The 27,334-nt window shown below is 43.6% G+C and overlaps 1 protein-coding gene and 1 long non-coding RNA gene across 2 annotated transcripts in view; one reads left to right on the forward strand and one right to left on the reverse strand.

The window, feature by feature from the left end:
* Positions 1–24,003, reverse strand: part of LOC132827846 (uncharacterized) — a 30,924-nt gene extending 6,921 nt beyond the window's left edge. The window contains exons 1-2 of the long non-coding RNA XR_009646052.1: positions 23,496–24,003; positions 18,131–18,249 (exon numbers count right to left, since the gene is read on the reverse strand). This is a non-coding gene — a long non-coding RNA (uncharacterized LOC132827846). The remainder of the gene's footprint in view (positions 1–18,130; positions 18,250–23,495) is intronic.
* A 219-nt stretch (positions 24,004–24,222) lies between these two features.
* The window catches only part of b3gntl1 (UDP-GlcNAc:betaGal beta-1,3-N-acetylglucosaminyltransferase-like 1), a 338,080-nt gene continuing 334,968 nt past the window's right edge, over positions 24,223–27,334 (forward strand). The window contains exons 1-2 of the mRNA XM_060844592.1: positions 24,223–24,267; positions 24,462–24,631. Coding sequence (XP_060700575.1) covers positions 24,225–24,267; positions 24,462–24,631 — 213 coding nt within the window. The 5' untranslated portion in view covers positions 24,223–24,224. The remainder of the gene's footprint in view (positions 24,268–24,461; positions 24,632–27,334) is intronic.

Here is a 27,334-nt window from a genome sequence, read left to right on the forward strand (position 1 = left end):
GTGCATTTACCTCAATGATCCTGGCCAGTCACAGGCACGTCGAGAATAAAAACAGGTCTCCTGGTTGGGAAAAGCAAGAGCTGAAAATGTGTTGCTGGAAAAGCGCAGCAGGTCAGGCAGCATCCAAGGAACAGGAGATTCGACGTTTCGAGCATAAGCCCTTCTTCAGGAATGAGGAAAGTGTGTCCAGCAGGCTAAGATGAAAGGTAGGGAGGAGGGACTTGGGGGAGGGGCGATGGAGATGCGATAGGTGGAAGGAGGTCAAGGTGAGGGTGATAGGCCGGAGTGGGGTGGGAGCGGAGAGATCAGGAAGAAGATTGCCGGTTAGGAAGGCGGTGCTGAGTTCGAGGGATTTGACTGAGACAAGGTGGGGGGAGGGGAAATGAGGAAACTGGAGAAATCTGAGTTCATCCCTTGTGGTTGGAGGGTTCCTAGGCGGAAGATGAGGCACTCTTCCTCCAACCGTTGTGTTGTTATGGTCTGGTGATGGAGGACCTGCATGTCCTTGGTGGAGTGGGAGGAGGAGTTAAAGTGTTGAGCCACGGGGTGGTTGGGTTGGTTGGTCCGGGTGTTCCAGAGGTGTTCTCTGAAACGTTCTACAAGTAGGCGGCCTGTCTCCCCAATATAGAGGAGGCCACATCGGGTGCAGCGGATGCAATAGATGATGTGTGTGGAGGTGCAGGTGAATTTGTGGCGGATATGGAAGGATCCCTTGGGGCCTTGGGAAAAGCAAGATTCAGGGTTTAAGTGGATCATACTCAGCTTCAAACACTTCTTAATTCCTTACCAACCAGTCCAAGGGCTCCATGCTCTCTTTCAATTCCACTCTGGGGAAAAAAGGAAGACATGGGATTATGTGAGAGACTGACCAAGACCCAATTTTGGGATTTTTTTTCCCAGCCTGCACATACGCAAACACATCTCTAGTGGGCCAGGAGAATTTGGTCCACTGATTCCAGTGATTGAGGAATGATGTGTCGCTGTAAGACCAATAGATAGAGAGTTTGGATATAGATCAAGAGAATCTCTTCAACAGAAGGTTATAAGTCAATGCACAGGGTGACGGATTGAAACAAAAGACATGCTTTTCTGGGTAATCCAAGATGGAGGATGGGAAAAATTTCTGGCTGTAACAGGCTGCTCCTTTTTTTGAGGTATTTAGGTGTTGGAGGTGATTCCCTCGAATTCCATGAACAGCAATTACTGTTTTATATTGTTATATTGTCTTGGAACTTTTGGAGAAAAAAAATGTTAATACTTTTAAAAGGGAGAGAAACAGACAAAGGAAGCACATGGTGAGGTCAATGCAGGAGAGAGAGAGAGAGAGAGAAAGAAACCCACACTGCTTACTGACAGAGTTAGCAGTTACTGCCTTTGCTGTTGAATTCATGGATCACTGGACATTGGAGAGCATCTGGGAAAATTAACAAAAGTGAAATTCACAACTAATCTTGGAGGAACCTGTTTGGAAGAGGTCACAGCACAGAAACAGGTAAGTATTTTTTTAAGTATGGCCTTACAGTAAGTCTGCAGTGGTGAGTAGAGTGGGTTCTTTCTTGATTATATGTTATACTGAGATATGTTTCTTGCTTAAACTTAAAAATATAAGCCATATTATTAATTTAACCTGGAGCAGTGTGTTTTGTAGAGGAATAACACAGAGCTATTTTCTGGGTCTACAGACTGAACGAAGCAGAAATGGCCTCTGGCCTCTGGTTGAGTGATGTGCTCTTCTTGCCGGATGTGGGAGTTTAGGCAGAGTTTACGAGTTACTGGGGATTATATCTGCAATAAATGCCATTGGTTGCAAATCTTATCAGATTCAGTGGTTCGATTGGAGAGACGAAAGAGGCAATGAGGAATTTACAAGATCAAGGGGTTGTGATGGATGGCAGTTATAGGAAAGAAGAAAAGTTGCAGATACAGTCACATAGACGGGTTAATTCCAGGAAAGGTAAGAGAGGTAGGCAGGTAGTGCAGGAGTCTTCTGTGGCTATCGGCGGCACGGTGGCACAGTGGTTATCACTGCTGCCTCACAGCACCAGAGACCCGGGTTCAATTCCCGACTCAGGCGACTGACTGTGTGGAGTTTGCATGTTCTCCCCGTGTCTGCGTGGGTTTCCTCCGGGTGCTCCGGTTTCCTCCCACAGTCCAAAGATGTGCGGGTCAGGTGAATTGGCCATGCTAAATTGCCCGTAGTGTTAGGTAAGGGGTAAATGTAGGGGTATGGGTGGGTTGCGCTTCGGCGGGTCGGTGTGGACTTGTTGGGCCGAAGGGCCTGTTTCCACACTGTAAGTAAGTAATCTAATCTAATTTCAAACAAATATGCTGTTTTGGAAAATGTAGGGGGTGATGGATTCTCAGGGGAATGGAGCACAAACATCCAAGTTTCTGGTATTGAGACTGGCTCTAATGCAATGAGGGGTATGTTGAGTTCCAAGAGATGAATTGTGTTCGGGGACTCTCTAGACCAAAGTACAGACAGACGTATCTGTGGACAGCAGCGAAAAATCAGAATGGTGTGTTGCTTCACTGGTGCCAGGATCAGGGATGTGTCAGAGATGGTGCAGAATGTTCTCAAGGGAGAGAGGGGCCAGCAGGAGGTCATTGTACACCAATGGAACTAATGACAGAGGAAGGGAAAAGGTTGAGATTCTGAAGGGAGTTTACGGAGAGTTAGGCAGGAATTTAAAAAGGAGGTCCTCGAGAGTAGTAATATCTGGATTACTCCAGGCGCTACGAGCTAGTGATGGCAGGAATAGAAGGATAGAGCAGATGAATGCATGGCTGAGCAGCTGGTATATGGGAGAAGGATTCACATTTTTGGATCATTGGAAGCTCTTTTGTTGTAGAAGTGACCTGTACAAGAAGGATGGATGGATTTTGCACCTAAGTTGGAATGGGAATAATATACTGGCAGGGAGATTTGTTAGAGCTGCTCAGGAGGGTTTAAACTTGTAAGGTGGTGGGGGTGTGTGGTGGTGGTGGTGGTGATGGTGGTGGTGGTGGGACCCGGGGGAGAGTGAAGAAAAGGAAAGAGATCAATCTGAGACTGGTATAGTTGAGAACAAAGGCGATTCAAACAGCCAGGGCAGGCAGGGACAAAGCAGAGAACAAGATAGAACTAATAAATTAAACAGCTTTACTTCAATGCAAGGGGCCTAACAGGGAAGGCAGATTAACTCTGGGCATGGTTAGGAATGTGGGACTGGGATATCATAGCAATAACAGAAACTGACTCAGGGATGGACAGGACTGGCAGCGTTATGTTCCAGGATACAGATGCTACAGGAAGGATAGAAGGTGAAGCATGAGAGGAGGGGGAGTAGCATTTTTAATAACGGATAGCATTACAGCTGTACTCTAGGGAGAATATTCCCGGAAATACATCCAGGGGAGTTATTTGGGTAGAACTCAAAAATAAGAAAGGGATGATCACCTTATTGGTAATGTATTATAGACCCCCTAATAGTCAGAGGGAAATTGAGAAACAAGTTTGTAAGGAGATCTCAGTTATCTGTAAGAATAATAGGGTGGTTATGGTAGGGGATTTTAACTTTCCTAAAACAGAACTGAGTCTGCCATAGTGTTAAAGGTTTAGATGGAGAGGAATTTGTTAAGTGTGTACAAGAAAATTTTCTCATTCAGTATGTGGATGTACCTACGAGAGAAGGTGCAAAACTTGACCTACTCATAAGAAATAAGGCAGGGCAGCTGACTGAAGTGTCACTGGGGGAGCACTTTGGGGCCAGCAACAATAATTCTATTACTTTTAAAATAGTGATGGGAAAAGATAGACCAGATCTAAAAGTTGAAGTTCAAAATTGTAGAAAGGTCAATTTTGACCGTATTAGGCAAGAACTTTCAAAAGTCAACTGGGGGCAGATGTTCACAGGTAAAGGGACAGCTGGAAAATGGGATGTCTTCAGAAATGAGATAACGAGAGTGCAGAGACAGTGTATTCCTGTTGGGGTTAAAGGAAAGGCTGGTAGGTATAGGGAATGCTGGATGACTAAAGATATTGAGGGTATGGTTAAGAAAAAGAAGGAAGCATATGTCAGGTAGAGATAGGATAGATGAAGTGAATCCTAAAAAAAGTATAAAGGCAGTAGGAGTCTACTTAAGAGGGAAATCAGGAGGGAAAAAAGAAGCCATGAAGTAGCTTTGGCAAATAGAGTAAAGGAGAATCCAAAGAGTTTTTGCAAATACATTAAAGACAAAAGTGTAGCTAGGGAGAGAATAGAGTTAAGGAGAATCCAAAGAGTTTTTACAAACATATTAAGGACAAAAGTCTAACTAGTGAGAAAATAGGGAACCTCAAAGGTCAGCAAGTCAGCCTTTGTGTGGAGCCGCAGGAGATGGGGGAGATACAAGACGAGTATATTGCATCAGTATTTATTATGGAAAAGGACATAGAAGAAATAGAATGTAAGGAAATAGATGGTGACATCTTGAAAAAGGTCCAGATTACAGAGGAGGAAGTGTTGGATGTCTTGAAACGCATAAAGGTGGATAAATCCCCAGGACCTGATCAGGTGTACCTGAGAACTCTGTGGGAAGCTAGGGAAGTGATTGCTGGGCCTCTTACTGAGATATTTGTGTCATTGATATTCACAGGTGAGGTGCCAGAAGTCTGGAAGTTGGCAAACGTGGTGTCACTGTTTTAAGAAAGGTGCTAAGGACAAGCCAGGGAACTATATACCAGTGAGCCTGATGTCGGTGATTGGCAAGTTATTGGAGGGAATCCTGAGAGACAAGATGTATATGTATTTGGACAGGTAAGAATTGATTCGGGATAGTCAACATGGCTTTGTGCATGGGAAATCATGTCTCATAAACTTGGTTGACTTTTTAGAAGAAGTAACAAAAAGGATTGATGAGGGCAGAGTGGTAGACGTGGTCTATATGGACTTCAGTAAGGCATTCAACAAAATTCCCCATGGGAGACTGATTAGAAAGATTAGATCTCATGGAATACAGGGAGAACTGGCCAGTTGTATACAGAACTGGCGCAAAGGTAGAAGACAAAGGGTGGTGGCAGAGGGCTGTTTCTCAGACTGGAGGCCTGTGACCAGTGAAGTGCCGCAAGGATTGGTGCTGGGTCCACTCTGTTTTGTCATTTATATAAATGATTTGGGGGTGAACATAAGAAGTATAGTTAGTAAGTTTGCAGATAACACCAAAATTGGAGGCATAGTGGACAGTGAAGAAGGTTACCTCAGATTACAATGGGATCTTGAACATGACTATGATATAAGATGGGCCAGTGGGTTGAGAAGTGGCAGATGGAGTTTAATTTAGATAAATGCAAGGTGCTGCATTTTCACAAAGCAAACCTTAGCAGGAATATTACACTTGATGGTAATGTCCTAGGGAGTGTTGCTGAACAAAGAGACCTTGGAGTGCAGGTTCATAGCTCCTTGAAAGTGGAGTCGCAGGTTGATAGGACAGTGAAGAAGGAGCTTGGTATGCTTTCTTTTATTGGTCAGAGTATTGAGTACAAGAGTTGGGAGGTCATGTTGTGGCTATACAGGACATTGGTTAAGCTAGTTTTGGAATGTTACGTGCAATTCTGGTCTCCTTCCTATCGGAAAGATATTGTGAAACTTCAGAGAAGATTTACAAGGATGTTGCCAGGGTTGGAGGATCTGCGCTATCGGGAGAGGTTGAACAGGCTGGAGCTGTTTTCCGTGGAGTATCGGAGGTTCAGGGGTGACCTTATAGAGGTTTATAAAATCATGAGGGGCATGGATCGGATAAATAGAGAAAGTCTTTTTCCTAGGGTGGGGGAGTCCAGAACTAGAGGGCATAGGTTTAGGGTAAGAGGTAAAAGATATGAAAGAGACCTAAGGGACAAAGTTTTCACTCAGAGGGTGGTATGTGTATGGAATGAGCTGCCAGAGGAAGTAGTAGAGTCTGGTAGAATTGTAACATTTAACTGGCATCTGGATGGGTAAATGAATAGGAAGGGTTTGGAGGAATATGGGCCGGGTCCTGGCAAGTTGGAATGGATTGGGTTGGGATATCTGGTCGGCATGGACAAGTTGGGCCGAAGGGTCTGTTTCCATGCTGTACATCTCTATGACTCTATGGCATAACTATTGGTTAGTTTGAAGAAAAGGGAGGTAAAGAAATGTGAGAGTAAGGTGGGCACATAACTGGGAAAGGTAAACCCCACCTGGACTTGTCAGTTTCAGTGGTCTGCTTCTGAATTGTAATTTCCACCTTCATCTATCTTTTTGTCTTAAATATTTTTGTTTTGAAAAGGAATTCTGTCAGCATCATCAGAACATTCTCCAGATGCCACAGATGGGCTCATTGGAATGAGGAAACCAGGCTGTGGTAGAAATGTCAGGAATGTTGAAGCTCCTGGATTTAATGACAGTTTCTGTCGCCATTCATTTAATATGCTCACACCTGATTCGCCAGCTCCTCCCAACAAATAATTACAATGAGGTTATTGGTATCACAAACAAACTCTTTCAAGAGATTAAAAAGAAGCAAGTGGATGTTGCTGACATTAATTGCTGTTCTTTTTAACCATTTTATTGCCTTTCAGGAGGATTTGGCCCTCCTATTTTAAAATAAAAAAGAAATGAAATTTAAACCCACTGTTCACAGTTAGAGGCAAATTCCGAACTATATTCAGTCCAGTAACAGGATTGAAACAGTAAAACAAATGCTTGATGACTCTGAACAACCTATTAAATTTAGAGTAATGGACACCTGGGAATATGTCCCCTTCAAGTCATGCATCCACTTTTTACGTACTATAAGCCAAGGAATTACGAAGAGCAGTTTTCACTTTTTTAAAAAGTTTTACATCTCACGCTTAGCAATGTGTCACACTGACTGCAATGGCTGTGGTGTTCCATGCAGCTGACATGCAATGATGCCCACACTGAAGTTGGCACATCCGATTTCCTGTGGTGTTGCCCAAGGTGAAGAAAAAATTGATGTTGTTCCAAAACAGGAGAAGGGGGGAGGTGCACACATTCCAATGAAGGAATTCGAAAACACGTTTGTAAGACATGTGTCCTGAACAAAACAATAACATGCCATTAGCTCATGACGTGGCAGAGAATAACATTTTGCTCATCTCTTATTAGTAACCTGGAAACTAAATAAATCACCACAAAGGTGATATGAATGGATTTCTTTACACAGTCTACTTGTTTCCCAGCAAACACAGAGGGCAGAACTATATAGGTTTTTGGGTAACATGGGCTTGAATCAGACAAAAATTCTGGCAAGACCCAATCTCGCTGTACCTTTTATGCTTCTCACAGCAGAAAATCCTGACTCGGAACAATGAGTTAACAAAGGAAGGGAATTATATCTTATTACACATCATGTTCATTGCCCAATTACCTCATTAACTTTTAGCTTCTTATCTTATCAAACATGGAGAAAACTCCGAGATGAAAATCCGAGCAGGTACCTGGCAGATTGAGTTCACCACATGCTGTCGAGGGCTTCCATGATACTCAGCACCAAGCAGCACCTCAGGGTATACTCCACATGAACCGGCCACATGAACGTTGGCATCTGGCTTTCACCAATGCTCACAGTCATCATGGCACCTTTCCAGTATACTTGCAGACCATTCAGGAAGTACAGTCTTGCATTGTAGGGTACATTAGCAACTTACATTGAAAGGCTACAGCAGGAAGATCTCATACGCTTTGACAAGGAGTCAGGTCATGGATTGGATTGGATTGCCTCTCAGGGGTATGCAATTGTTCTTCTAACATTCACCCACTGAGCACCTACCTGCTGGCTCATACGTCTATGCCTTGTCATGTCTTGCTGTGCCAATGACCAGAGTATCACAATCAGGCAGCTTTCCTTACTGGTCAGTAAGACAGCACGCGTCTTGTTGAAAATCAGTATATCACATCAATCTCACACATGCACCGTGAGCCAGCAGCTTATAGAGAACCCATCCTGTATGCACTGTAAGCAAGCAATGCCACAGGACAGTATCCTCACTGAAGTTCATGCAAGTATCCATCAGTCAGGGGAGCCTGGCACTGTAAGTCAAGGGCAGCCTCGTGTAGCGGTTTAGGAATTGGTCACAGCTAAGTATCCAGTCAAGGGGTGCATTCCTCTACATCAAGGGGGTGAGTGACGATCAGTCCAGTGGCTCCATCATGGCCAGTCCAGGGTATTGGGCTAACACAGTCAGGGAGTAATACAGCCACCAGTCAGGTGTCTGGACGCTTCTCATTGGGGCTGTCTAGTTAGGTCACTAAGGGGAAAGGGGAAGGAAGGGAAGGGTGCTACTGCTGTGAGAAGGAGAGCTGGCAAGTTATTCTTTAAGGCTTGGGGAAGGGGGGAGGGGGAACAATGATGAAGGGGTAGAAACTATTTCTGCAAGGCTTTACAGGAAAGGCTACTAGGAAGGGGATCTACATGTTCAAGGTTTCACCAGCATGTAGAGGTAGAGGCTGGAATCCACTGACTGGAGAGCACTCACTGTGACTTTCCATCATGTTGGAAATCAGAAGTCCACAATGGGGAAACAAGTGTCTGCAACCATAGGCTGGGTATGTAACTGAACCTGTGAGGGAGTGGCCTGCAAGACCGATTAATATGATGGCATTTAAAGGGAAATGACATTACCCACAAACCCATGCACCCATGCACAGGAGACAGACCTTTGGTTGGGGGGGAATCTCTAATTGCTAGCCATCCTAATGCATTGCACCGCCCTTCCACAGCATTTGCTGTGTACCTCCCTAATCCAAACATCGCTCACTGACTCATTCCCATCTTCATTTTTTGACACCAAGGTTACAAAAGAATAAGGATGTTGTAGGACGAGGGCCGATCCATCTTGATCCTTTCACTTCAAAAGCTGCAGCAACATCTTACCAGAGACATTAAGCCAGGGAGCATTCTGTATGGCCATGAGTCATAGAATCATATAGTATGGATACAGACTCTTCATCCAACCAGCCCATGCTTGGAAACTTGTTGCAAAATCTAAAAGGGTTCAGAAAAGATTTACAAGAATGTTACCAGGTCTGGAGGGTTTAGGCTATACGGTGAGGCTATAGACGTTGGGGCTGCTTTCCCTGGCGCGTCAGAGACTGAAGAGTGACCTTGTAGAGGTTTATAAAATCATAAGGGGCATGAATAGAGTAAATAGACAAGGTGAAAGTGAGGCATGCAGATGCTGGAGTGACAGAGTCGAAAAATGTGGTGCTGGAAAAGCACAGCAGGTCAGGCAGCATCCGAGGAGCAGGAAAGTCAACCTTTTGGGCATAAGCCCTTTATCAGGAAAAGACAAGGTCTTTGTCCTGGGATGGGGGAGTTCCAAAACAAGACAGCATAGGTTTAAATTGGGAACGGAAAGATTTAAAAAGAACCTAAGGGGCAACTTTGTCACACAGAGGGTGGTGCATATATTGAATAAGCTGCCAAAGGAAGTGGTGGAGGCTAGTGCAAATCCCAACATTTAAACAGCATCTGGATGAGTATATGAATAGAAAGGGTTTACAGGGATGTGAGCCAAATGCTAGCAAATAGGACTAGATTTGTTTAGCTATCTGGTCGGCATGGACGAGTTGGACCAAAGAGTCTGTTTTTGTGCTGTGCATCTCTATGACACTATGGTCAACAGAATGCCAAACTAAAGTAGTCCCACCTGCCTGCTCCTGGCCCATATACTCCCAAACCTTTCCTGTTCATGTGCTTGCCTAAGGGTCTTTGAAACATTGTAACTGTGCCCACATCCATCACTTCAGAGAGTTCATTCCATACGTGATCCACCCTCTGTATAAGAAAATTGCCTCTCGTGCCCTTTTGAAATCTCTCTGACTTTAAAAATATGTCCCCTAGTCTTGAAATTTCCCTTTAGGGAAATGCACCTACCATTAACAATATCTATACCCCTCATGATTTTATAAACTTCCCCAAGGTCACCTCTCAACCTCCCACGCTCCGGTGAAAAAAGTCCCAGCCTGTCCGGCCTTTCTTTGTAACTCAAACCTTCCATACCCAGCAACATCCTGGTAAGTCTCTTCTGAATCCTCTCTGGCTTACATTAGGCATCAGGCTGGAACTGTTCTACTTGAGGCTACAGAGAGGAACAACATCTAGATATACAATCATATCAGGGCCATTTATAAAACATTGTCACATAATTTGCATGCATTGTCACTGATGTCGCCGAAGGGCCTTCTGTAAGTTTCTTCCTGCTCTCCCTCCCACTAGGTCTTAGTGCACTCTTTTATTCTGCAGCAGGGGTGGGGGAAGACCCTGCTCAGCAATGGGGCCCTTTATCCTTGAAGGTTTGAACAGGAGACCCTGGGGATATTCAGGTCTGTACAGGCCAGATATGCTGAGGGGCTTCTTGTCAAATGCACATAGACCCTCCTCAGCTTGAACGTCCCAGGGCCAGAGAGGGGCAGGCAGGTTGGAGGTGGAGAGCTTGGCCATCTCTGGAGTGAGGAGTTCTGAGGAGCAATATGTTCCTCCTCTAATTGAGTGCCTCCTGCCACTACCCTGTCTCCTTGTGTGGAAGGGAAATCCTAGAGTGCTCACTGGGTTCTCTGTCCCTTTGTTGTCACGCCATTGGTCATGAGGAGGCATGGCTGGGGTAATGGAGAGCACGTGAGTGTGCTTCTTCAGCAGCCCCCAAGAGTGTAGGGCCTGGCTGTCCATGGCATCCGCCAACCTGTCCATGGAGGCAACAGGGGGCCTACAGTGTCACTGTACTGCTGCAGCTTCTGGGCAGTGACAGTCATTGTAAAACAGCTATCTGCCATTCCTGTTCCTCCTTATGCCTGTGGATAAAGTCCCTGAATGCCAAAACCACAAGGTCCTCTTCCGCCTGGCACTGAACAGATGCATGATCTTTTTCAACCCTCCAAGTGCCAGCTGCCAGGGGTATTTCTTTCTCAGCCAGCTACAGGGACATGGCAGTGAGGTGCTCATGTGATTATGATCCCACACACTTTCTAAGCCCAACATTCACACTGCGGCATCTGTATCTAAATCGCTAGGGGATGCAGGAGGCTGCTTTGTCAATGCTTCCCCCAGGCCTTGGTAATTTCATCCTTAGAGGTCCAAATGGTGGCTTCTGGGAGAGCCAGCAATTTCACCATGGAGGTGGTGGAGATGCTGGCAGTACCTGGTACACACAAGAGCCAGAAGGCTTCATGGCCAGTGGTTAGTAGTAGGATGCAAGGAAAACCAGTGGGTTACTTTGAAAAATCCAGTGGAATGAAGAGTGGTGGGACTAGATTTTTCAGAATCGCTGCAGGTGCGATCATGGTCTTCTTCCCAACCTGCTGTACCTGAATGCTTACTTTCATTGACTGGGACATTATCCCTTTTGCATCTCCCATTTTCCCAGTCGATTATCATTCAGATAACACGCAGCTTCATTTTGCTTCCATGCTATGCATTTGCTTACACACTGAACTTGTCCAAATCACATTGAAGTACCTCTGTATTCTCCTCATAGTTCACCCTCCCACATAATGTTGTGTTACTTTCAAACTTGGAGAGATTACATGTATTTCCCTCATCTAAATCTTTTACATATTTTGTAAATAGTTAGAATCCAAGCACTGATTCCTGTGGTACCCCACTAGTCACTGGCTTCCACATGGAAAAATGCCCATTTATTCCTGTTCCTTATTCCCCATCTGCCAGCAATTCTTTAGCCACACCAGCACACTATCCCTAATCCCATGCACTTTAATTTCATATGCTAATCTCTTATGTAGAATTCATTGAAAGCCTTCTGAAAATTTAATTAAACCATATCCGCTGGCTTCCCTTTATCAACTCTATCCTTGAAAAATTCCTATAGACCTGTCAAGCATGATTTCCCTTTTGTAAATCCATGCTGACTCAATCCAATCCTGTCACTGTTTTCCAAGTGCTCTGCTATTAAATCTTTTATTGTTAACCCCAGCATTTTCCCCACTACTGATGTCAAGCTAACCAGTCAATAATTTCTTGTTTTTTCTCTACCTCCTTTTTTAAATAGTATGGTTACATTAGCTACCCTCCAAACCATAGGAACTGTTCCAAAGTCTATAGATTCTTGGAAAATAACTACTAACACATTCATTATTTCGAGAGCAACATGCTTAAGTACACTGGATGCATCTGGTCCTGGGGATTTTTCAGTTTTTAATCCCATGAGTTTTCCCAGCACCATTTCCTGACTAATGTCGATTTCCTTCAGTTCCTCCCTCTCATTAGACCATGTGTTCCTCAACATTTCTGACATGTTATTTGTACTATTATTTGGATAATCAAGGGGACTCCCCCCAACCCCCAAATCTTTGTATTTCTGTTTCTCTTACACTCCCTATTGACACCATTAGTTTTGAGCATCAACATGTTCCCACCAATGGTTTCAATGAAGTTTTCATCTCCTAACAGTACTCTCTGAGCCCCTGGCCTCTAGCTTAGATTGCCACCCAAGGTGCCACCTTCAAAGTCAAGGTGGAAGTGACTGTCGATGAACCCCTTCCCCTCCTTCAGTAACTAATGCAATCCAACGTACTATTATCTCCTCCCTTTGTACGTTGAGTTTCATCCTTCACAATTAATGGCCCCCTTGTAGTCCAGCATGCTTACTCTAATCCCCACAATTGACTTCTCCACCTTTGTGGCTCCTGAGGAGCTGCCCTGAATTTCAGTGAATAGACCTCCCATGACTCTCCGTGGCCCATCTCTCTGACTAACTTGGAAGGTCAGCTCTGACTGATGAGACCCCTGACTGACCGTGTGCAGCTCCCCACCTGACTAATCCTGATCTCTGGACTGATGCACTGGAACTGTACAATTTAGCATGACCTACTCTCCGACCTGTAGTGATACAGAACACTTGACCCTGACCACCCCAAGTGGCCAACTGACAGTGTCCAAGTCTTTAGTCTGAGATCAGACAGCACCAACTGACTGACGCTAATCCCCCTTGACTTGACTGAGGACTATTCCCCTTAGCTTTGGAGACATGGCCATTTGACTTGGGCAAACGCAATATGCTTGCTGTATAAGCTGCTGACATGTGCTATGGGTGTGACATTGATATAGCACGTTACTGCAGCAGCATGTCCACCTACTGGAGTAATCACTGCTCTCTGTCTTCATTGCTACACTAAGGCAGAGATACTGTGGGCATCCAAGTGAGGATGAAGTGAATAATCTGAAAACAACAAATGCTAGAGATCACAGCAAGTCAGGCAGCATCCATGGAGAGAGAGAACGAGCTAACGTTTTGACTCTAGATAAATCTTCATTAGACCAGTCATCTAGACTAGACTTGAAATGTTAGCTTGCTCTCTCCCCATGGATCCTGCCTGATCCCCTGTGATCTCCAGCATTTGTTGTCTTCAGTACAGATTTCAGGAGTAATTTGCTCCTATGAAGCGTGTAATCATTAAAGAAGAAAGCAAACAGCCCCATCAAGCTCTCTGCTCAGATGTATGAGATGTGTACCTGTCCCTTTATATAATGTGGTCTGGCAGCAGCATTTCAATGACAAGTGTCGGTGCATTCATATATGAAGCACTGGAATAGGGAACTATTTACCAAGTGAGACTAAGATGTACTATGATGATGTGGTGAGGCTAGCGCATGTCTGATGCCAACCTCTGTGGGCAGCTGTGCAGATGTCAGTTAGTATGGATCTGCAATGCAACGTGACACCAACCACATGGGTTCAATTCCTGCACTGGCTGAGGTTACCAATAAAGGACACTCTTTCTCAAACTCACCCCTTACCTGAAGCATGGTGACCCTCGGGTTAAACTCACGACCCTAGTTATTACTTTCTGAGATGAGATGATGAGACTTCTGTGAGACATACAACAAACTGGAGAGACATGATACAACAAATTCACAAAGTAAGTACAGCACTGAAGCAGACCATTCAACCCATCAAGACCTATCCTATCCCATAGAGTAGAAAAAGCATTGTTTCCTTTTGCAGAGGAGAGCAAAGATCAAGGTTATAAATATAAAATAGTCACTAAGGAATTTAGATTATATTTAGTAAGGATATGATTAGCAATGTGGCACCACAGGGAGCATCTGAGGCAAAGAGCATGGATATATTTAAGTGGGAGCTCAATAGGCAAAACAAGGGAGGAAGTGAATGGAAGCATTTTTAAAAACTCAGTTGACAGGAACTGGGTGTTGCAGTTTTTATTGCCCATCCTTATTTAGCCCAAAGAAGGTGTCAGTGAGCTGCCTTCACGAACCATTGCAATCCTCAGATGCATTACTCCCAGGGTGCTGATATCGAGTGAATTTTAGAATTGTGACCGTGTGACAGTAAGGGAACAATGGTTCAGCTCCACTTGGTATGCCACATGGTTTGGAGGAGAATTTGAGGTGGTGTTCCCATTCATCTGTTGCCCTTGTAGGTGGTGTAAATCACTGGTTTGGAAGATTAGTGCTGACAAGACAAGATGATAATCTGTTGGAGGAGGTTTATGCATAGACTAGATACTGACATAAATCTATTGGGCTGAATAACCTGTTACTAAACCATAAATCCAACAGAGTCGTTGCAATTCCAATATCCTTGAAAACAAAAGATTTTCAGAAAAAAAAATCAGAAAAAAAGAATACTTAAAGGAAATTGATTGTTCTTGGTACAGTGTGCAAACATTTAATTTATTCACTAAGAATAAATAAATAAGCCTTACATATTTTTGTATGTTACTGTGAAAATCACCTGAATGTCATTGCTTACAGAGTCTCATTAAAAAAAGTCAATCACATGCAGCTTTTTGCAGGATTTTCTCCAGGTGACACTTAAGCCTTGGCACACCTTAATGTTTCTGGAGCCAAAACGATGAGGGAGGGGTTTGCTCTGATTGATATGGACAGCAGCCAAGAGGGAGTATTTGGGCCATTCGCAGAGAAATGATTAGTAAAGCTTAACCCAACGCTTGATGTTCCACCCAAGTTCATCAAATTCAACTGTGCGACATGGGAGTAGGCGCCTAAAGGAGCACGTTTGCTTTTGTAATAACACTAACTTCTATGAGTAATAATAAGTAGTTTACACTGAGCTAAATAATTTATGATTTATAATTCTTGCTTCCACCTGTAAAGTTGCATCAGCAGAAAATTCAGAATGGGAACATAATGTCGGAACATTTTGGAGCTACTCTCCCCACTCATTCCTGATCATTGCTTTCACACATGCCTGGCACTTTCCACCATTAGTTTTCTAGCCACTTAATATTTACTTCTATATCACCCATCCGTTGAGCTCTGACTTATTCCTCTTTTATGAATATGAAACACAAGCCTACAAAATACTGATCTCAAAAGTGTGACACCTGAACTGCATCAAAAGATATGTGATATAACAGACAGGAAATGCAGAGAGCTGGCATACATTTTAATTGTATCTGGGGCGCAAAGCCATCTGTCTTGCCTTTCTCCAAACTGGCAATAGAAAAAACAATTCATCTAACGGCCCAGTCAAAAACAGGTTTTCTATCATCCACTTACACTGTGGCGCTATTAGGGGCACTCTCACTGCCCAGCCAAACGTTAATTCTACTCGTGGACTTGATCATTGAAATACAGATTGATACTCCAATGGTTCACTATAAAAAAAGTTATTTATGGATGAGATCCTGTTCTCAAAGGTGGATGCAAAATGCTCCATTTCAAACAAGGGCTTAAGAATTATCACCTGTGCCCTATCAATATACATCCTTCAGTCAATATCACTGGTCATTTTCGCATTGTTGTCTACTAGACCTTGCTCTGCATGAATTGGCTTCCATTATTCCCACATTTCAACAGTGACTATACTTCAAAACCATTCTATTATCTATAAAGGACTTTGGGCCATCTGAGGTTGTTAAATATGCTTTCTAAATCTAAGTCTTTTTTTAACTTATTCTGGTAGATTAATTTTCTTCAGGCTCAATTCTCACTTTCTTCACTGAGTAATTCTGATATCTGGAAATATAGTAAACCACGTGATGTGGGATCAGAAATATGTCATTCACCACTTACATCATTCGCCAGAGTGGAGTAGAATGGATGTCAATTGATATTATCTCTTTTTGACAACTGTCAAAAGTGTAACTGACATTCAATATCAGTCATTACATTGTGATAACTTCCCACCATCTTCTCTGACTAAGTGTAAGTTACAACATGAGAGGACCATCGTTTAGGATCAATTCAATGATGTTACATGCAAGGCATCGCAATTTTAATCCGCAATGCAGATGGTTATCACAGAAAAACAACATGCAATCACTACAGTCAGAAGGAGGCCCTTCATTCTGTCTGGTCATTGCTGCTCTCTAGAAGAACAAATTAGCTAGTCTCACCCTGGCTCTTTTCTCAAAGCCCTGCAAATGACCTCCCTTCAGACGCTCATCCTTCTGAAGTCACAGTTGAATCTGTGTCTACAGGCAATGCATTTATTCCATAATCAAATGTTGCTTTATGTTGTTTAGCTCTTTTTCAATTACACTAAATCAGCAGTTCTTAATGTTTTCATCAATTGGTGATATATGATTACTATTTCTAATAGCTATGTACAATTTGAAGATGAAGAGCAGCATGTGTTGAATGTAGTGGGCATTCAACAGAGATCCCTCTGCTCTATTTGTCTCAGTAACCCTCGGCATGGGGCATTTGTCATTGAGCCCACGTCTGGTGATAGCCTCTGATTAAGATTAGATTAGATTATTTACAGTATGGAAACAGGCCCTTGGGCCTAACAAGTCAACACCGACCCTCCGAAGAGTAACTCACCCAGACCCATTCCCTCTGACTAATGCACCTAACACTATGGGCAATTTAGCATAGCCAATTCACCTGACCTGCACATCTTTGGACTGTGGGATGAAACCGGAGTATCCGGAGTAAACCCACGCAGACACGGGGAGAATGTGCAAACTCCACACAGACAGTCACCCAAGGTGGGAATTGAACCCTGTTCCCTGGTGCTGTGAGGCAGCAGTGCTCACCACTGAGCCACCGTGCTGCGCCCTTGCAACAAGATGTTGCAGGATCCTGGAGCATCCCAGATGGATCCACTTGATGGAGTCCTGGCTCTGAGCCCTTGGTTTCTCAAGTTCAGTGATTGTGAATAGCCCTTCTCATTATAATTTGCCATCTGAGGGGAATAACTACCCGAGCATCCACCAAGCTTATTGGGAGGTAAATGCATGATTCTGGCAATGGAAAGAGAATTGGGGCATGGTTTAATCGAATGTGAATCCTTCCACAACATTGCACCATCCTCCAGGGCAAGCGTGTTGCCTTGTTGCCTACATATGAAATGTTGACGAGGACTAGAAAAAATAATTACTAACGCAACCATTTTGTTGGTAGGAATTTATCAACTATGTACGAAATGGATACTGTTTTCTGATGCACAGTTTACACAAAGTAAACTGAAGTTTTTTTTATAAACCTGATATGCAAGTCTGTGACCATAATAGAAAATGAGTCAAGAGTTTTGAATGACTATAGGATCATCTAATTGTAGGGATGATCTTTTTAAATGTGAATAGTAAGAAAATATTAATCATAAACATAGTATAACAATCCTTGGCAACACATGACAAATGCTTCCTTGTATTTTAGATTCAAGTCTGTATGAAAACATTTCAGTTACTTCAAAGGATTCCTAAAGGTTGTATAGAAACTATCATAAACAGTCTTATCGTTCTCTTCACAGTAATGTGTAGGAAGAAAAATAATTAAGTGAGACCTGTTAGTCCTTGAAGAATATTAAAATAGGGAGGAATCTATAGGTCATCTGAGAGTCTTTGCAGGCTGAAAGACCACATACCCAGCCAATGCAGAGCAGCAATCATTAAAATCAAACAAATGTTGCACGATATTGTAATAGCAATGGAATATAAATCAAAGTAAACTGGGTAGTGGTCTGGCCAAACACACATTCAGCGCTGGGCCAAGTTCTGGTCATGGAAAAACAGGGAGTCTTGCAAACAATGACATTATGCACAGAACGGCCATAAGATAGATACTTATCATTCTTATTCTAAGTTACGAAGAAAGCATAATATTTTTCTGTACAAAGATTAGGCATCTTAACGACATCCATGATTGTTACCGAAATGTAAAAGGTAAATGGGAATATTACCTTCAACATGTTGTGGCAGCAGAAGAAGGTCACTGGTTCAAATTAGTGAAAGGTAAGTTTAGAATGAACATCTGTTTCTTTTCCTGCACAAAGAGTGGCCAAATAGACTTCCAGAGAGACTAGGGGGAACAAAAACACATGAAATCATTAAAGTATCTTGGATACTGTTTTATGATCCGCAGTTTACACAATGTCAGGTGGGACTTCTGGAAATTATTGATGAATAGGTGAAGGTGAACCAAATGGTTTACTATATCAATTTCTGGCAACTCTGGATCTCCACCTTGGACAATCAGCACCATCGTGTCAGGACTGTTGGAAATGAGGAATGCTTTAAAAATTAGTGCTTTTAGTATTCTATGTTTAGTATATCCTGTGATTTAATGGGCACCATGAAAGCAGTGCTTAGGAAATTAAGAATGTTTTGTTCTTAGAAGGAATAAAAATTAACCTACAAATGTAGGTGGACAAGGGGACAATGGTCATCCTGGCATCATGAGCAGCTGCCCGTAGTTATTAACTGAGAGGGTTTAGACAAGTCTTAGACACAAGTTAGGCCACCAGACCCAAAATAATGTATACAAATAGATGGGCAGAGAGAAGGATATAGAGAGGAACAAGCCACCTTCTTCCTGGGAAAGGACAAGAGGTTCCTCTACAACAGCCTGAGGGAAGAACAAAGATTGTTACTGCCAAAGATTGCACGACATTTGGGATGAATATTCTACCATTCCAAAACCATCACCCCGCTCTTCCATTCTGTAGGATTTGTGAAATGGTCTCATGTCTCACAGTACTTTCTAAATAATGTATGATATCTAAACTACTGCTTCTTAACAAGCTCAATAAGTTCTATCAGAAAATTGCTACAAATGGTCTACTGCCAAATTTCCCCAAAGTTAGTAGGACCTTGGCTGCATCTAATAACTGCCAGTGTAGCTGCGGAAGATGGACTGTTCTACATATCCTACAAAGAGGAAGGCATAGCTGGGGCCCATGCGGGTGCCCATGGCTACTCCTTTGGTTTGGAGGAAGTGGGAGGATTGGAAAAAGAAGTTGTTCAGGGTGAGGACCAGTTCAGTCAGTCGAAGGAGGGTGTCAGTGGAAGGGTAGTGGTTGGTACGGCGGGAAAGGAAAAAGCGGAGGGCTTTGAGTCCTTCGTGATGGGGGATGGAGGTGTACAGGGACTGGATGTCCATGGTGAAGATAAGGCGTTGGGGACTGGGGAAGCGAAAATCATGGAGGAGGTGGAGGGCGTGGGTGGTGTCACGAACGTAGGTGGGGAGTTCTTGGACTAAGGGGGACAGAACCGTGTCGAGGTATGCAGAGATGAGTTCAGTGGGGCAGGAGCAGTCAGTCAAGTGGTCATATCTGAAGTGACATGGGGGTGATCCTGGGTTGGGTCAGAGGGGTTGCTTTCAGTCAAGGGGTTTTGATGGAGTCAGTCAAGAGCAGAGTCTAGAAACTTGACCAAGAGTCAGTAGTCCATTTGGGCCAGTCATGATTTGGGGATATGTCCAACTACAGTACAGGTACTGGGCTACGATCAGTCCTACAGAGTCATTGCAAACAGTCATGGAAATGGTGTCTGGAAATGCAAAGAGAGTGGTCAAGATTCTGCTTAGTCATTACCTGGGACTGTCCATCAAAGTTAGTCAGAGGCAGGAAAGTCGTCCATCTTGGTTGGCTATACGTTGAGGGGTGGAGATTTCGCAAGGAAATTGGGGAAGAAAGGAGTGCTGTACATTGAGAGGATTCAGTATTGATGGGAAGAGGCAGATGCATGAATTAAGGAGGGAACTAGAATGGTGACAGGAGAAATAAGTGGGAAGGAGGTGGAGAATGGGAGGGCACATGGAAGGCTATGGGGACAGTGATAGGAGGAAGTGGTTATAGACAGTGACCATCATTGTGGCCTCCATGGAGGACCGATCAATATAACAATGAGCATTGCCAAACTTCAGTTGGGGTGCAAATGCTGGTCACAAGCAATGTCCACCATCACATTTGTTTCGATAAATTGCACAGGACATCTTAATAAAGCTTATTGCAACTAATTTTAAGAGAAATGGATATTGGCCACAACAAACAGAGTTCTTGAGTGACTTCCAATGATGCTGTGCAGCACAGAAATGAATTCCTTTTCAACTGCATTGTAGATATTCAAATTACATGTTATTGTCTGTAATAAGAACTTTCATGCTTGATGTGGGACTGGGATGAAGGAGTGTGGGCAACCATCATTGGCAGGGTACATCAGTCTGACTCTATCCATGCTAAGAATCTCCTTTGTTCCTTATGTTCCACTGCTGGTCAATGCTAGCAGCAATGATGGATCCAGCTACATTTGGGATATTCTTCGCAGTGGCTGACTTGACTTAGAAAGTGAAGGTAGATGGAGATGGAGCAGATGCACTAGCAAGCCCAGGAGCTGCAACAAACTACCACCAAAGCTGAAAAACCTCCAGCACAGGAGGAGTTTGCAGCTGCAAGGCCCGTCAGGATGTGTCAAGGGGCTAGGAGAACTAGACTCTTTTGTTCTTGATACCACTTCCTGGGGATGAGTGAGGTGCAGTGTTGGCACAAGATCCCTATGTTTGAAGAGCTTGGTCTACGCCAGAAAGGTGGCTCAGTGGTTAGCATTGCTGCCTCACAGCACCAGGGACCCAGTTTCAATTCCTGCCTTGGGCGATTGTCTGTGTGGAGTTTGCACATTCCCCTGTGTCTGCATGGGTTTCCTCCGGGTGCTCCAGTTTCCTCCCACAATCACAAAAATGTGCAGGTTAGGTGAATTGGTAAATTGCCTATAGTGTGAGGTGCATTAGTCAAGGGTAAATATAGGATAGGAGAGTGGGTTACTCTTCTGATACTCATGGTGGACTTGTTGGGCTAAAGGGCCTGTTTCCATATTGTAGGGGATCTAATCTAGTCTCAACACAGAGTACCCCACTACTTCTCTCAATCATGTACATTACCACTTCCCAGGCTCACTCCTGAGTTTAACAATTTCAGATCATTTCTGCTGCCAATTTAATAAAAAACTTTGAGCTGGTTTTATTTTGTTTGTAGGTGATGAATTTGCTTTCCATATCCTACTCCCCTAGGCCCAGCTTTGCTTTGTCATTATTCTAGTTTGACCTTCTTTTGCCTTGTACCATCATCCCTTTTGCCATTTAAACTCTCCTACCTTCCATCACATCACCAATCATCACTTTGTTCTCCCACCAACTGCTCCCTTCCACTAATCCTTCCTTTGTACTTACTTAAAGCATCTAACACCTTCAATACTTTCCAATCTGATGAAAGGTCATTGACCTGAAATGGCACAAATTATGAAAGAGCAACAAATGCTGGCCATGCTAACAATGCCTATGTCTCAAACAAACATTTCTAGGGAACTCTGTGAATCAGTCCACCCCCCTCCACAGCAAGTGCTGGTGTAATACAGGAGTACAGAAGCTGGAGTAAGCTATCCAGAAAGATTGCAGCTAATCTGGATGTGGGCTCAACTCCAGCTTTCTGTCTGACCAATAAACCTTCACATCCTTGTTTATCTAACTCAACCTTGAATAACTTCAATCAGCCAGCCTCCACTTCTTTCTTGGGAAGATTTTGAGAATCCCCTTCTGCGTCACTCTTCAGGAAGGAGAAAGTGAGAACTGCAGATGCTGAAGACCAGAGTTGAAGAGTGTGGTGCTCTAAAAGCACAACTGGTCAGGTAGCATCTGAGGAGCAGGAGAATTGACATTTTGAGCGTGAGCCCTCTCTCAGGAATGAGGCTTCTCATTATGCTCAAAACGGCGATTCCCCTTCTCCTTGGATGCTGCCTGACTGGCTGTGTTTTTCGAGGACCACACTCTTCGACTCTGCATCATTTTTCACTCAAGCTCAAATGCATTAAATTCAGAACAAATTTAGGATGCCAATAAAAATTCTGGAAACAGGTCACAGAGTCATAGAGATGTACAGCACAGAAACAGACACTTCAGACCAACTAGTTCATGCTGACCAGATATCCTAACTTGATCTAATCCCATTTGCCAAAACTTGGCCCATGTCCCTCTAAATTTTTTCTTATTCATATACCCATCCAGATGCCTTTTAAATGTTGCAATTATACCAGCCTCCACCACTTCTTCCGGCAGCACATTCCATGCATACACCATCCTCTGCATGAAAATGTTGTCACTTAGGTCCCTTTTATATCTTTCCCCTCTCACCCTAAACCTATGCCCTCCAGTTCTGGACTCCCCCATCCCAGGGAAAAGACTTTGTCTATTTACCCTCTCCATGCCCCTCATAATTTGGTAAACCTCTATTAGGTCATCCCTCAGTCTCCGACGCTCCAGGGAAAACGGCCCCAGCCTGTTCAGCCTCTCCCTATAGCTCAAATCCTCCAACCCTGGCAACATCCTTGTAAATCTTTTCTGAACCCTTTCAAGTTTCACAATATCTTTCCGACAGGAAGAGACCAGAATTGCATGCAATATTCCAACAGTGGCCTAACCAATATCCTGTACAGCTGCAACATGACCTCCCAACTCCTGTACTCAATACTCTGACCAATAAAGGAAAGCGTACCAAACACCTTCTTCACTATCCTATCTACCTGCAACTCCATTATGAACCTGCACTCCAAGGTCTCTTTGTTTAGCAACACTCCCTAGGACCTCACCATTAAGTGTATAAGTCCTGTTCTGACTTGCTTTCCCAAAATGCAGCACCTCACATTTATCTGAATTAAACACCATCTACCACTTCTCAGCCCATTGGACCATCTGGTCAAGATATTGTTGTAATCTGAGGTAATCTTCTTTGCTGTCCACTACACTTCCAATTTTGGTGTCACCTGCAAACTTACTAACTATACCTCCTATGTTTATATAAATGACAAAAAGTAGTGGACCCAGCACTGATCCTTGTGGCACAAGCCTTCAGTCTGAAAAACTACCCTCCACCACCACCCTCTGTCTTCTACCTTCGACCCAGTTCTGTATCCAAATGGCTAGTTCTCCCTGTATTCCATGAAATCTAACTTTGCTAATCAGTCTCCCATGGGGAACCTTGTCGAACGCCTTACTGAAGTCCATATAGATTACATCTACTGCTCTGCCCTCATCAATCCTCTTTGTTACTTCCTCAAAAACTCAATCAAGTTTGTGAGGCATGATTTCCCACACACAAAGCCATGTTGACTATCCCTAATCAGTCCTTGCCTTTCCAAATACATGTCCATCCTGTCCCTCAGGATTCCCTCCAGCAACTTGCCCACCACCAAGGTCAGGCTCACTGGTCTTATTTTCCTTACCACCCTTCTTAAACAGTGGCATCACGTTAGCCAACCTCCAGTCTTCCGGCACCTCACCTGTGACTATCGATGATCCAAATATCTCAGCAAGGGGCCCAGCAATCACTTCTCCAGCTTCCCACAGAGTTCTCGGGTACACCTGATCAGGTCCTGGGAATTTATCCATCCTTTATGCATTTCAAGACATCCAGCACTTGCTCCTCTGTATCAAGATGAAGAAGTTAACTTTTCACGTTGATGATCTTGTATCAGAATTACATGTTGCAGCTTTGTCGCTTTTTAAAAAGTGAAATATACATGAAAAAATTTTCCTGTTGCCCAACCAGGACCTGACGAGCAATTGCTCGGATATTGTAATATTCCATATGCATTTATCTGGTATCTATGGAAAAGGAACTGTCACTCACGAATTGGTGATTAGATTTCATATTGTCAAACCTGGTGGGACAAGGACTGAGAATTCTGTACTCAGGAGTTCTGTGGAGAGAGTATCCAAAGATGCTCGCTCCAGTCAATTTCAAAGATCAACAGCCTTTACTTTTAGAAAGCAGTCACCATTTGGCTGCAACAAAGCTGAGGTAAGTCGAATGAAATAATCAAAGAATATGTTTCAGTTTCAATGATGCTGTTTTAAATTTTTGACGTTCAGATACTCGCTGTCTCGTTGGACACAAGAGGCGTGGGGCGTGGAATGATTTGCAACTTTACGGACCAATCAGCAACCAGCGATTGCAAACGTTTTCACTTCTGGGGTTTCCACCAATCACGGTGGGAAGGAGGCGGGGAATGAGACATGTAGCGAGTTTGTGGATACTCTGTGTTCCATCAGGTTAATTTCACCTGGTCAGGGTGGAGCGGAGCATCTCCGTTTGCATACAGCTCTCTATTCAATCTCTCAACCACATGAATTGTTGCGTGCAACCCTTCAACAGGGAACGATTTGCTGCCTTGAATGCCAACAGATCATTTGAGGGCAGTTCTAGTTTCGGTGTAGGCCTCACATGTGTGTTTCTTTTTAAACAGATCTTATTCAAATGTCAGCAATTTGCGTGCCAGCTCGGAGTAAGCCCAGTGAAACCGGGGGCGAAGATTCGGCTGATTCCAACCTAGCAAAGCGCAGATGCGCTTCACCGTCAGGAAGCAGTGAGCAGCACAGATTAGATTGTGAGAGGGAAGATTACTTATGCGACGTGGTATGTTTAGCAGCTGGAGTGAATTTACACGTTTTCATACATTGATCTTTTAGGAGCTATTTGGTCGTAACGCATATGATTTTCATGGACCCAAATACTTCCAGATCTGCGTTTCAGAAATCTCCAAATTACACACATGCCAGTACTTCAACCTCTTTAGGGCTGTAACCAATTGCTGGTTTTGTCACATGTCTTTGGGCCAAAATATAATTGGCCCTGGAGCTGTAGGGTTGAATTTTCTGTTCCAGTGAGGTATGATACAGGGCATTGTGGCATGACGTTAAGGGAAAGGGACTTGGGTATACTGTGTAACTGTGCATTTTGAATCCTGTTTAAATTTACATAGTCCCTTTTATGACATCCTTAAGTCGTTTGCAGCCAATCAGTAATTCCTGAATTCTAGTTAATATTGCCAGGTCAGCAATGTCCCAGCCCATTTGCATACAAGAACCCACAAACGACAATGACCAGATAGTCGGCTTTAATGATTAAGAGAGAAATATTGGTCATTGGGAAGACACCTCCTGCCTTTCTTCATGATAATGCTGTGGGATATTTGCCCGCAGTTCGAAGGGTCTGAGACATGGTACTTTCAACAATGGAACACTTCAGCTGTGTTCTTTACTGGAATGGGTTATGAAGAGGACTGTAGAGTGAGGTTTATACTCCTGAGCTTCTGGCATAGTGTCACACTGTCGCACTGTCGCAAAGCTGTGGCTGATATGAGCTGTGATGTCCTTGGCAAGGAAGAACAGACGAATGAGAAAGGAACTCAAGTTCTGAGAATCTTCTCAATATTTGTGATCGGCTTGAGTCAGCAACTGACATGATCCGTTCCCAGATTCCTCCGTTTCAGAGTAAACTATTCCATCAGAAAATACATGAGACTGTCATGATCTGTCCCTTCTCCCTTCCATCCTCTTGTTTTTTATACAGTGTCAACCCAATGTTAACAGTAAACCTTGTATGGCCTTGAACTGCTGATGTGTTATATTTACTAGAACACTTCTTTTTAAATTGTTTGAACGGCTTGAGGCCTTGGTACTTGTGGTGGGAGCTTGAATGCCAACATACCCGTTCCATTTCACAAATGGAAACCTCCATATAATAACACAATTTGCTCAGGATTTTGAATTCATTCATGGGACATGGGGGTCACTGATTGGGTCAGCATTTAGAGTCATAGAATTGTAGAAATGTACAGCACGGAAACAAACCTTTTGGTCCAATGAATCCTGAAAAGAGTATAAAGGCAATAGGAGTATACTTAAGAGGGAAATCAGGAGGGCAAAAAGGGGACATGAGATAGCTTTGGCAAATAGGGTTAAGGAGAATGCAAAGGGTTTTTACAAATACATTAAGGACAAAAGTGTAATTAGGGAGAGAATAGGGCTCCTCAAAGATCAGCAAGGCAGCCTTTGTGCGGAACCGCAGAAGGTGGGGGAGATACTAAATGAGTATTTTGCATCAGCGTTTACTGCGGAAAAGGATATGGAAGATATAGACTGTAGGGAAATAGATGGTGACATCTTGAAAAATGTCCATATTATGAAGGAGGAAGTGCTGGATGTCTTGAAACACATAAAAGCAGATAAATCCCCAGGTGTACCTGAGAACTTGTGGGAAGCTAGGGCAGTGTTTGCTGGGCCCCTTGCTAAGATATTTGTCTCATTGATAGTCACAGGTGAGGTGCAGGAAGACTCGAGGTTGGCTAACGTGGTGTCACTGTTTAAGAAAGGTGGTAAGGACAAACCAGGGAACTATAGACCAGTAAGCCTGACATTAGTGATGGGCAAGTTGTTGGGGGAATCTTGAGGGACAGGATGTACATGTATTTGGAAAGGCAAGGACTGGTTAGGGATAGCCAACATGGCTTTGTGCATGGGAAATCATGTCTCACAAACTTGAGATTTTTGAAGAAATAACCAAGAGGATTGATTAGGGCAGAGCGGTAGATGTGATCTATATGGACTTCAGTAAGGCATTCGACAAGGTTCTTCATGCAAGATTGGTTAACAAGGTTAGATCTCATGGAATACAGGGAGAACTAGTCATCTGGATACAGAACTGGCTCAAAGGTAGAAAGCAGAGGGTGGTGGTAGAGGGTTGTTTATCAAACTGGAGGCCTGTGACCAGTGGAGTGCCACAAGGATTGGTGCTGGGTCCAGTACTGCTTTTTCTTAACCAAACTCTCAACTTCTTTTGTCATCCAGTATTTCCTACAACTTCCAGCCTTTCCTTTCACCCTAACAAGAACATACTGTCGCTGGAGTCTTATCTCATTTTTGAAGGCTTCCCATTTTCCAGCCGACCCTTTACCTGTGACCATCTACCCCCAATCAGCTTTTGAAAGTTCTTGTCTAATACCGTCAAAATTAGTCCTCCATCAATTTAGAACTTCAACTTTTACATCTGGTCTATCCTTTTCCATCATTATTTTAAAAGTAATAGAATTATGGTCACTGGCCCCAAAGTGCTCCCTCGCTGACACCTCAGTCACCTGTCCTGCCTGATTTCCAAGAGTAGGTCAAGTTTTGCGCCTTCAGTAGGTAAATCCATGTATTGAATCAGAAAGGTTTCCTGTACACACTTAACAAACTCCTCTTCATCTAAACCCTTAACACAATAGCAGTCCCAGTCCATGTTTGGGAAGTTAAAATCCCCAACCATGACCACTATCTTTCAGACAACTGAGATCTCCTT

Source organism: Hemiscyllium ocellatum, chromosome 25 (genome assembly GCF_020745735.1).
Source record: "Hemiscyllium ocellatum isolate sHemOce1 chromosome 25, sHemOce1.pat.X.cur, whole genome shotgun sequence".
NCBI lineage: Eukaryota > Metazoa > Chordata > Chondrichthyes > Orectolobiformes > Hemiscylliidae > Hemiscyllium > Hemiscyllium ocellatum.